This window comes from Phascolarctos cinereus, unplaced genomic scaffold, assembly GCF_003287225.1.
Source record: "Phascolarctos cinereus isolate Bilbo 61053 unplaced genomic scaffold, phaCin_HiC Scaffold_3;HRSCAF=262, whole genome shotgun sequence".
NCBI classification, from domain to species: domain Eukaryota; kingdom Metazoa; phylum Chordata; class Mammalia; order Diprotodontia; family Phascolarctidae; genus Phascolarctos; species Phascolarctos cinereus.
The window spans coordinates 208,625,184-208,637,756 of record NW_027555736.1 but is presented as its reverse complement, the minus strand read 5'-3'; the positions used below and the strand labels follow the sequence as shown (position 1 = coordinate 208,637,756).

General features: G+C 43.1%; 1 protein-coding gene across 1 annotated transcript in view; it reads left to right on the top strand.

Moving 5' to 3' along the window:
* The first annotated feature begins 3,938 nt into the window (after positions 1-3,938).
* The window catches only part of KCNK13 (potassium two pore domain channel subfamily K member 13), a 255,404-nt gene continuing 246,769 nt past the window's right edge, over positions 3,939-12,573 (top strand). Inside the window, exon 1 of the mRNA XM_021000229.2 lies at positions 3,939-5,256. Coding sequence (XP_020855888.1) covers positions 4,917-5,256 — 340 coding nt within the window. The 5' untranslated portion in view covers positions 3,939-4,916. The remainder of the gene's footprint in view (positions 5,257-12,573) is intronic.

The window sequence follows — 12,573 nt, the reverse complement described above, 5'->3', positions numbered from 1 at the left end:
ACTTGGCTAGGGTCACACAACTAGTAAGTTTCTGAAGCCAGATTTAGACTCATGAAGATAAGACTTCCTGACTCCAGGCCCAGTGGTCAATTCACTGCACCAGAGTCGGAGGACCTGAGTTTAAATCTTACATTTCATGTTTCCTTGGGCAAGTTGCTTTAACTTTCCTAGACCTATTTTTCCTCATATGTAAAATGAGGAGTTTGAACTAGATGACCTCTGAGATCACTTCTTACTTTAGATCTATGGTCAGTCATCTTTCCAGTCACCCAGGTTCACAATCTCAGAATCATCTTCCATCCTTTCCTCTCCTTCATATATTATATTTAAGCAGTTGCTAAGTCTTGTTGGTTCTCTTACATCTGTCTTCTTATCTCTATTTCTCTGGTCACCTTCATAGTTCTGCACCCTGTTGCTGCTCATGTGGACTATTGTAAAAATCTGTCTGGCTAACTCAGTTCCTATTTTTCCTTTCCCCAATTTAATCCTCCAAATAGCTGCCAAAATAATCTATAACAAGGCTGACCCTGTAATTTCTTTGCTCAAGAACCTGTAGTTACTCTCTATTGCCTCTAAGATAAAATGCTTAGCTTGGCATTTTTTAAACCCTTTGAAATCTGGTTCCAGGCTTTCTTTCCAGAGTTATTTCAAACTACTCCCTTTTCTACTTTCTGTGTTCCAGCTAAAATGGGCAAACTCAGAATTCCATTTTCCTGTTTATGCACCTTTGTACTCACTGTCTTTTATGTCCGAAATATACTCCCTCCTCCTTTTCACACCTCAGAATGCTTCAAGGCTGAACTCAGGTGTTGTGTCCACATAAAGCCATTCCTATTGCTAGCTGTGTTATCCCTTTCCTAAAATATTTTGTATTTTGTATTTATCTGCATCTACTAATGTGCTTGCATGATGTGTGTGTGTGTGTGTGTGTGTGTGTGTGTGTGTGTGTGTAAACTAGGTGGCACAGTGGATAGAGCACTGGGCCTGGAGTCAGGAAGATGAGTTCAAATCCAGCCTCAGACTCTTACTAGCTGTGTGACTGACCCTGGGCAAGTCACTTCACCCTGTTTGCCTGAGTTTCCTCATCTGTAAAATGAGCTAGAGAAGGAAATGGTAAACCACTCCAGTATCTTTGCCAAGAAAACCTCAAATGGAGTCATGAAGAGTTGGACACAACTGAACAACAGTTATAATACTGAATTGTTAAAGTGGGGGAGGGGGACAGCTAGGTGGACCAGTGGATAGAGTGCTGGGACTGGAGTCAGGAAGATTCATCTTTCTGAGTTCAAATGTGGCCTCAGACACTTACTAGCTGTGTGGTGCTGGGCAAGTCATTTAACCCTGTCTGCCTCAGATTCCTCATCTATAAAATGACCTGGAGAAAGAAAACGGCAAACCACTTTAGTATCTTTGCCAAGACAACCTTAAATGGAGTTAGAAAAAGTTAAACAGGACTGAAACAACTGAACAGCAACAAGTAGTGTAAAAGCCCCTTGAAAGAAGAATTATTTTGCATTTTTGCCTTTATATGCCCAGCACTGAGCACACTGCTTTGCACATTGTAGGTGCTTAATAAAAACTTACTGCATTGAATTAACTATCACCCAATTTTAAACTTAAAGATTGAACCAAAGGTAAAAATAGAATATGTTGCATGTTAGAAATAAATGTGTGTTTACCACAACAGCTCCATGAGGTGGTAATGCAAATCCTATCCTCATTTATGAATAGAGAGCCAATAAGCAGAGTATGCAGAGGCAGTCTTGCAGAGGGCAGACCTGACACTATTATGTTTGTCTCCTGACTCCAAGTCCGTGTCTATATGACACTCTGAACACTCCTATCTTTCCTCCCTCCACCCCCCCACACAAAAAAAGTCTTTAGAAGTTGCTGGGCCAGATCAGAGAGTCACCAAGGAAGGGGTAAAACACAGTGAGCCTTCCCACTCCCAGGTAAGAAAATTCCACCCCAGCTATAGATTTCTCCTGCAGGGCCAAGTAAATTTCCTGCTCACTATATTGCCAAACCTAGATTTTCACCATCCTAAATCGCTGCCCCTTCCAATATACTAGAGGAACTGTATTCTAATTGAAAGAGTAGACTGCCATTTGTAAGGGCTTCACAAATATTATCTCATTTGATCCTCACAATAAGCCTGTGAGGTAGGTAATATTATGATCCCTATTTTACCATTAAGGAAACTGAGGCAGCCAATTTTTTTAAGGGACTGGTACAGGTTCACTCAGCATGTAAGCGTTTAAGGCAAAATTTGAACTCAGGTTTTCCTGATTCCAGGCCCAGTGCTATAATAATAATAATAACAAAAACAATAATGAGGAGGAGGAGGAGGATGACAATGATAACTAACATTTATATAGCACTTATTGTGGGCCAAGTACTGCCCTAAGCACTTTGCCAGTATTGTTTCATTTGATTCTCACAACAACCCTGGGAGATAGGTAGGCTCTATTATTATCCCCGTTGTACAGAAACTGAGGCAGCCAGAGGTTAAGTGACCTTCATAGGGGCAAACAGTTATTAAGTGTTTGAGGTCATATTTTAAGGCAGGTCTTCCTGAATTCAGGTCCAGCGCTCTATCCAATGTACCACCAAGTTTCCTTTAGGCTCTTAAAATGAAGACACTTAAACTAATTTTACTACTTTGAGTGAGTCATTTTCATGTCTTTGGCCTTCAGTTTCTTCATCCGTTAAGTTTATTTCTAAGGTTTCTTCCACGGGGGTGAGGCGGAGGGGAAATGGGGAGACATTCAGGCAGGTCTGTAGGGGATTGGGCGCCCTCTCCCGGCCTTGTAGAGTCATATCCAGATGGGTTAATCCCACCACACCCACCACTACCTTCACCATCTGAGGGAAGAGCTGGCCAGGTCCCCCGCTTCTGCCAACCTAGCAAACACTGCCGCTGCGTGTGCCTACCCAGACTCACAGTTGTCCGGGGCTGAGCTACGGGCTCTCTCTGCAGCGGAGCTCACCTCCATACTCGTGCAGTCTAGAGACAAGAGATTTGGAGAGGAGAGGTGGGGAACAGGCGTTGGAGGTGAGCTGGGGGAGACGACCAGCTGGACGGGGCGGGGTCTCAGCAGCCTCCTCCTACAGAGGGACTAGGGGGACTTGCAGTCCGCGGGTCTCCACCTGTTGCATTTCAGTGCGCGCCGGCAGAGGCGGAGTTGCGGAGGGGAGAAGGTGGAACCCGCTGCTCGGTAACTGAGCAAGGAGGGTGCTTGGCAAGACGCTGGAGGTGGGGAGTGGAAGCAGGCTGGGGGGAAGTCCCCGACGGGGCGGCCTCAGAGGGGAGGAAGATCCGCAGCTCAGCTGCTGCTTCCAGCAGCCTGGAGTGAATCCAGGCTCCGGGGAAAAGCACCAAGCAGCGGGGTAGGTGAGAACGAAGCAGGGGCACTGCACTCTCATGGAGAGGGTGGGAGGGGGCAGGCCCTGTCGAAGACCCTTCCCTAGTCTTCCTCCTTGGGGGAGGAAAAAGGAGATAAACCAATACTGCAGAAACTTAAAGCCAGTGCAACCCACGATAAAACAGGAGGGTCCGGGATTCGCTCTGGTTCTCCCTCAGGGATCTCCCTTCCCCCGGGGATTAAGCTGTGATTCGGTCCCTCGGGATGTGTTCCCAATCCCGTTAGAGAGCTCCCGGGGAGTGGGAGGAGGTAAGAGGAGAGGTCGCGACCTTCTGAGTGGGTACTTGGAATGGGGGAGAACACAGTATATGAGCTTGTCTCCTGTAGACTTTCTCATAAGCACCCTTCCTCTCCTCTTTGCTTTTTTCTTTTCTCTTCTCCCTCCCTCCCCCCAACACCTCCCTGCCAGCTCATTTGACTTCTGGGTATTGGTGATGTCTCGCAGCGGTTCGAGAGATGAAAATATTTTCTAGTTCCAGACCTCCTCTAAATTACCAGTTTTGCTGCTTTTTTTTTTTCTCCCAGTGGCGGATCACCAAGCACTAAACTCGGATTTATTTTTTTTTCTCCCCTGCTCTCTACCTTTGGGGACCTCAGCAGCAGACCTTCGAAAGTTTGTGTTCCATGGAAGAAAGATTGGGTAGCTCTAGATACTGGAAATACTGGAGTATTTCTACTGAACAAGAGACTCCAAAAATGGAAGAATCTGAGATTTGAGCAAGAAAAAAATCAGCTGAGATTCTGTGGTGCTGAAAGAATTGGTGAATCCCAGTGTAGGATTCTGTGCAAGGGACATCAGAACCAAGGTTCATAAGAGCTTAGATCTGGAAAGGACTTTAGAGCCCAGTCCAAACATTTACACAGAAGATACTGCTGGGTAGGAATTTCAAGTCTGGAAAGAAAGAAAGAGCCTAAACTTAAGCCTGTAGAGGATATGACTTTGGGAGATTCAAGAGGGTTGAGGTTTTCCTTTAGCCACGCGGAAACAAGAACCTCCTCCCTACTCCTTGTCACTAAGAGCCAAAAATATTAAGAGTGCTGGAACTGGGGAGGAGAGAGAAGGAGGATCTGAAACTGGGCAGCAAGGAACAAACTGGCTTGGGGAAGAGGCAATAGCCAAGAACTGCAACACGTTGCTCTTTGGAAGACATCTGGTGGGGAAAGAAGAACCCTGGAGGAGACTCTGACTTTCTTCCTAAGGTACAAAGGCACCCTAAAACTGTCCAGATAAGGCTTTAGCATGGCACTGGTCTGAAGAGAAAAACAAACAAACATTTCTTGGGAAGTGACTATCATGGGCAGCGCCAGTTCTGACCGACATCAGTGTAAGGCATCCTACCGTACTCTCACAATATAAAAACAAATGCTTTTTCATCATTGAGCTGCCCACCTTTTCTGTCACAGTTATCTTCCTCCCCACTCCCTTCCTGCCACCACAGTGGGTTGGAGAGGACCAAACTGGGCAAAATTTCCTTAGGGACCTTGCCAGCCATGGCATGTCAGGGCTGCTGCTGCTGCTGGAGTGCTGGGCACCTCAACCAAGACAATGCCAGATTCTTGCTACTGGCTGTCTTGATTGTCCTATACATGTTGTGTGGGGCAGCTGTCTTCTCAGCAATTGAGAGAGCTCAAGAGTGCAGGGCAAAGGAGCAGTGGCGGGAGAAGTTACTAAACTTTAGCCTGACTCACAATCTGAGCCTTGATGAGCTTCAAGGTTTTCTCCGGGATTATGAGGAGGCCACAGCTGCTGGAATCCGAATCGGTGACAGCCGGCCCCGGTGGGACTTTACTGGTGCTTTCTATTTTGTAGGCACTGTGGTGTCCACCATAGGTAAGTGAATTCTTGAAGGGAGCAGGTAGGGAAGGTATAGCTATGGAGGAGGTGGAGGAGACCACACAGCCTGCAGGTAGGCCAAATTGATGGGGTAACCCGCTATTTACCTTGTTGTGTTCATTCACTCACTAACTAATAGACATGTATTCAGCATTTTGTGTCCAGAATTATACTAGTCCCTAGAGGTTCAGAGAAGAAGAGTAAGACTATTTTCAGGGGGATATGCAAGAAGAGAGATGACTTACAGATATATTATCTCTTTTGATCATCCCACTTGTCCTAGCAGGTAGACAAATGTGGTAGTACTCTGGTGTAGTGAAAAGAGCACTGGACTAGAAGCCAGAAGAGCTGGGCTTGAGTCCAGTGTGAGCACCTGCCTGCTGTGTGGCCTTAGTCAAGTCAGTTCACCTCTCTGAGCCTCAGTTTCCTCTTCTTTAAAACGGGGGCGGGGTAATGCTTGCACTCAGTAGCCCAACAGGGCTAAGTTGTGAAGAGCAAATGATGTAACATATATGTATATATGTTATACACACACACACACATGCACATATATAAAATACTTAAGGACTATGTAAATGTGTTTTATAATTATTGTTGGTATTAGTAAGAGAATCATTGAGGCCTGCCTCCTGTTCCCAGGATTTACAGAAGTCCTTCTTGTCCCTGGCTTTGTTGTGTGTCCCTTGAGGAATGTGATACCATTCTCAGGAATGTTGTGTTTTTTTTTTAATATACTGGAAATCCTTTATGCTTCTGGAATGTGGAGACAGAATCAATGTCTGTATTATACACTGGGTGTTACAGCAGGTTTTGTAGTAGAATGTGGCATTGTGACCAATTGGAGCACATGTAGAAGACAACCAGGTTGATGGGGGGGGGTTGGCAGCCTTACCATAGGAAAACTGGCTGAAGGAACTGAGAATTTAGCCTGGAGCAGAGAAAAATTGGTGGTGAGGAAAGGAAAACATACCACCCAGATCTTTGAATGTCCTGTGGAAGAGGACTTAAACTTGTCTCCTGACCCTAGAGGGTATGGCTAGAAGCAATGGGCAGAAATAAAAGAGGGCAAATTTCAGCGCCAGACCTTTTTAACAGTCGGAGCTGTCCACCAAACTGAAATAAGATGTCTTAGGGGGATAATGAAAGCTAGCATTTACATAGCACTGCAAGGCAAGCAAAGGGCTTTACTATTTCATGTAATCCTTACAACAGTCTTGGAAGGAAGGTGCTATTATTATCATCCCCATTTTCCAGATGAGGAAACTGAGGCAGACATAGCTTAAGTGACTTGCCCAGGGTCACACAGCTGATATGTGAATGAGGCCAGATTTAAACTCAGACCTTCTTGATTTTAGCTCCATTGATTCGTTGCTGAAAGTCTTCAGGTAAAGAATGGAGGGTCACTTGTTGAGGATAGACATTATAGAGAAGTTTCTTCCTTAGTTTGAGGTTGGACTAAATAACTCCTAAGATCCCTTCCAGTTCTGGTATTCTCCATTTTCGTGGATACGAATGCATCTTGAGTAGATTGGGGCTCTACAATATGCATTTTAGAGCACTCATTTGGGGTAGGGGAAAGGGAAGGGAAGATCTTACTGTATTTACTTATACAGATCTTACTAATATTCAACTCCAAAAACCAGTGGGAATAACTGGTTTATAGTATTAAAAAAAACAATGAAACATTAATTCCTTGAAGTAATAAGCATCATATTCATGTCAGCAGTACATGGTCTGAAGGCTGGAGAACACGGCTGAGTACACAGATTCCCTGGGGAGAGGGGGCAGAGAGGAAACAGGAAGGAAGGAGTTTCGACTCCATTCAAGGTGCCACTTGAAGGGTTGTCTGCCCTGTATGTTGTCCATCTTGAAAGACTTCTAGGAGGAGATGTAGTATAACTTCTGGGAACCCTGGCATTGTCGTCCACTGATATCCAATTCAGTGAATGTTAATTTAATTTACCCAAATTGTGTCCTGGTCCTAACTCCCTGATATTTTTACAACACAGGTTCATCGTTTGGCCATGACATCTCTTTTCTCCCTTACCTTAACTCTAGGCTTGGCACCACCCTCCCCTGCTCCATGACTTAGCATTTGAGCTAGGGAGCAGCTCCAGCTTTCAGGGAATGAAATCCAGACTTCCAACCCAGAAGCTGTTATTGCAGAGCTAGCACTGCCCAGTAACCTCATCTTCAGCTTAGCCAGCTGGGAAGGAAATGTTTTGCATTTGGTCAATATCCTTCTCACCTCCTAACTCTATCTCCTCCCTTGTTAGTTTTTCTAGGGGACAGTTTTAAAGGTTTCAAGCCAAACGTTTCTTTCTTGAATATGTAAGGCACTTTGCGAACCACGAAGTGCTATATAAATGCCAGCTACCATCACCATCAATCATCATCATTATTCAGCAAAACCCTGTTTTCTACCTTATATAATCAATAGATTTTCCTTGAAGCATGTGTATATCCCTGAAGCGTCCAAATGCTGATTCATGCACTTTGCTGTGTTCGTTTATTCCATAGAGGACTAACCTTGTGGTAGTCAAGTGAGTGTATCGTTTCATTCAGTGCTCACTCTGTGATACCTTTTCCTGTGACCATTTTTTCCTATCACAGGTAATATTTTAACTCTCTTTCAACACATATCCTTTTCTGTTACTTCTCTTTTTTTTTTCCCCTGAGGGCAGCCTCCTATAATTTTGGTTGTCAAGATCGTATCTTGCTTATGTTTGTACACTTCATTATGTCCTCTACCTGTGATGTTATGGTAAAAGGATAGGTCTGAGAGTCGGCAAGACCTGATTCAAGTCCCATCATTGGCATATACTGACTGTGTGACCCTGGGCAAGTCACTTAACTTCTCAGTGTCCCATACAATTCTTTAAGACTATGTTGTAGACCAGGCACATTGGTAGAGGAAGTATCCTCATTGAAAGTTCTCCATATGGATGAAATCACAAATATGGTTTTGGTTTTTTTTAAAGGTGTGTTGAGTTTGTTTTGTGTATCCAGCTGGAACTGTGGATTGAGGCAGTAAGACACAGTGAAAAGAGCTTTGATTGTAGAGCCAGAAGACTTGAGTTTGAGTCTTGGCTTTAACAATTACTGTGTTATCCTGGGCATGTTAAACTCTCTGAGCCTCAATTTCTTCATCGCTAAAATGAGCAACAATAATCTCTACACTCCTTGGTGATTATGGGCAGGAGAGCCCTTTGTAAACCTTAACTTAGTGTATGGGGCTATGTGACCCTGAGACCTAATTGGCTTATGTGTCCTTGTGCCATTATAGTGGAAGAGGGAAGTATATAGGAAGAGGAGCTGGATAGCAGTTGCTAGCCCTGCCCCCTTTCAAGATATGAATGGGACAATGAAAGGAGCAAAAGATGAGCTCTACAATCGCAAAGTTGCTTGTGAATTATACTACCTCATAACTTCCCGTAGAGGGCTCAGCAGGGACACTCCCGTTAGCTAAGCCCTAGAGTTAGTAATGCGGAGGGAATCACACAGACCTAAATAGACTGTTACTCAAAAGGCTTAATATCCAGGATTATAGAACAGAATAGAAGATGCTTAGGCTGGACCTGACTTAGAATTCTGTCCCAGACACTTACTAATTGTATGACTGTGGACAAGTCACTTAACCTTTCAGTCTTAATTTGCTCATCTATAAAATGGGAATAAGGCAGCTAGGTGGCTCAGTGGGCCTAAAGTCAGGAAGACCTGGGTTCAAATCCAGCTTCAGACACTTACTAGCTGTATGACCCTGGGCAAGTCACTTAACCCTATTTACCTTAGTTTCCTCATCTCTAAGATGAGCTGGAGAAGGAAATAGCAAACCACTCCAGTATCTTTGCCAAGAAAACCCCAACTGGGATCCTGATGAGTCAGATGTGACTAAAAATGATTGAACCACAACAAAAATTATCAGACAATGTTTCCTTATGCTGAGCTGAAATCTGTCTTTGTGAGTTCTAGTTTTACCCTCTGGAACAAAGTAAAACAAGTCTAATTACATGTCTACACCATGGCCCTTTCAAATATTTGAAGACACTAGTAATGTCCCCCCTAAATCTTTCGTTAGGTAGTGTGGTATGGTAGAAAGTGCATTGGACTTTGTGTCAGAAGACATAGTTGTACTTAGTAAGACTTTGGGCAAATTATTTAACTTCCCTAAGGTTCTTCTTGCTCACAAGATTGTTATGAGCAAAGTGCTTTGTAAACCTCAATGTACTAAATTAGAGTGAGTTGTCATTATTATTCTGATCACCAGTTCATTTAACTGAATCTCACGTGACTTTTCCAGTTCATTTTCTATTCCAGTGGCCCTTTTAGGGACACTCTCCCATTTGTCAGTTTTAAGGAACTGGATCTGTGATTTCATTGGGAAGGAGCTCCCTGCAAGGAAGCATGTGAATATCTTCTGTACTACTTGTGGTCTAAGAGAATTCTCTGGGGTCCCAGGGTCCTGTAATCATCATATTTCAGAGGTAGCGCTTGAACCCTGATCTTTCTGACTGATTTATGTTCAGTATCTATTGCACCAACAAGTCTGTCTCTCAACCTTCCTAAAATGTGACCTTGAACACTACATTCTCTTTCAGCTCATAAATCTTATGATGAACATAATACTCCAGGTCTGGTCTGACCTATGCAGAGTATGATGGGGACCACCATCTCCTTCACTCTGGGTGCCATTTTAATAGTAATAATAGTTTTTGTTTTCAGTCATTTCAGTTGTGCCCAAATCTTTGTGACCCTATTTGGGGTTTTCTTGGCAAAGATACTGGAATGATTTGCCATTTCCTTCTCCAGCTCATTTTACAGATGAGAACACTGAGGCAAATGGGGTTAGGTGACTTTCCCAGGGTCACACAGTAAGTGTGTACGGTCAGATTTGAATTCATGAAGATGAGTCTTTCTTATTCCAAGCCCAGTGCTCTATTCGCTGTGCCACCTAGTTGCCCCTGGCTTCCCACTGAGGAAGGAAAACCAGGTGTCTCACATGACAGACAAGGATGCTCACTGCTATACAAACAAGTATATAACAATAATAATAGCTGACATATATGTAGTAATTTAAAGTTTACAATTCTTTTCTTTTCTTTTCTTTTTGCAAAGCAAAATGGTCCCACCGCTAACAAGTGTCAAGTGTCTGAGGCTGGATTTGAACTCATGTCCTCCTGACTCCAAGGCCAGAGCCCTTATCCACTGCACCACCTACTTGTCCCCTATATTATCTAATTTGAATGTCATTATAGTTATCATTACACCTAAAGAAACTGAAGCAAAGAAAGGTTAAGTGACCTGGGTATGGTCAAACAACTACTAAATGTCAGAGTCAAGTTTTGAACCTAGGTCTTCCTGAATACAAGCACTGTGCTGTATCAACTGAGTCATATTGCCTCCCACTGCCACTTGTAAGCTACTCACTCAGGAGAAAGAACAGTAACATCTTATCACAAAACAACATAGAAATTCTGAGTGGAATCTGGAGAAGTTTAAATTTATAGAGAAATTTAAACAGTAACTCAGCCCTCTTGGGGAAAAAAAAATTATTATACTTCTCTCCGTAACAATCCCTGGTTATGAGTTCAGTTGGACTCCCTGTCTGAGTCCTTATGCTTGGCAAAGTCAGTGGGATTTGTCTGCTGACATTTTGGTGTTTCCACCAAGGCGTCAGTCTCTTTAGGATGTACCCTTGGGAGATGTGGAGTGCAGAGGCATATCTTCTTATTTGGGACAATTAGAATAATATATTGCCCTCAAACCAGCTTTCAAAGACAAATTCAGATCAATGGTGGGACACTGCCCCAGGACACTGCCCCACTATGGGGAAAATAGAGTCCTCAGGGAAGAGCCAAGAGAGCTAGGTTGGCAGCCAACAGGGGGAGATAATTTCCTATTTTAATTAGTTATCCTTACCAGGTGGCAGCTAGGTGGTGCGGTAGAGAGCACACTAGGCTGGGAATAAGGAAGACTCCTCTTCATGAGTTCAAATCTGGCCTTAGACTCTTGTTCTGGGCAAGTCACTTCACCCTGTTCACCTCAATTTCCTCATCTGTAGAATGAGCTGGAGAAGGATGGTAAACCACTTCAGTATCTTTGCCAAGAAACCCCTAAATGGGGCCACGAAAAGTTGAACGCGACTGAACAATAACAACAACAACAAAATCCTTACTAAGTAGACACCAAGTTAATTTGTTTCTAGAGATTGAAGAAGATAAATATTGTCATCACCTTCCAAATTCTGTGAAAATCTAATTTCCCTGGTCTAGTTGCGTCTCTGGTAGTAGGGTAGGAGAACTTATTTTTTCCTTATATCTAACATTATCATCTAGCTCAAAATAGCATTTCAATGCACCTGCTTATGCATCACATTTGGGAAAGCATAGTACAAGATAAGATAAATGTGGTCTCTTCCCTAGGGCTCATTTATAATCAAAGCATAGAGCAATTTTGTAGGTAGATATTATTAGATATTTATCAAATGGCTAAGTGCTTGTATTACGTACAACCAAACGGGGCAGGCTTATGTCAGGAGGTGGTAAATGAAGATTGAGTTGGGCAAAGGCAATTTTTGACAGTGATGTTTTGTGTACTCAGTAAGTGATCATGAAAATAATGATAATGAAGGCCTGGTCAAGGAGTGGTTACCATAATTGCACAGAGAGAAGTAGGAACTAGGCCGGTACTATAGCTTCAAAAAAACCCAAACTCTCATTTAGAGTTACTATATTATTTTATGGTTACAAAACATTTTAAGTACATGGTTTCATTTGAGCCTTACCATAACCCTGTGGTATAGATAGTACAAATATTATTACCCCCATTTTACAAGTGAGGAAAGTGAGGTTCATGGAATTTAAAAGATCATACAAAAAATGTTAAAGCCAAGATTTAAACCCAGGTCTTTTGATTCTAACTAGAATTCTTTCCACTACCACATACTGTTTTCCTAGGTTTCTTGCTTAGGAGAGATAGAGAAGCCAGTTAGAAGACTATTGTGACAGTCCAGAAGAGTTGTAATGAGGGCTCGAGTTTCAATGGTGGCAGTAGAAATGAAAAGAGGTGATGGATAGAAAAGATACAGTGAAGGAGAATCAGTAACAACCTTCTTGGGGTGAATAAACTTCTGGTGAGTTGAATCCATAAGTCAAAACATATGAAGTCAGAATTTTCCAATCATCTTAGAATTCCAGAATCCTCTTTGATGTTGCTCTTGGCCTAGCCCCGTTATACCATCATCCAAGTCATGTTATTGATTCTTCCTTCACTGTATCTTTTCTTGGTATTTCATGGATGTAAGGCACTTCCAAT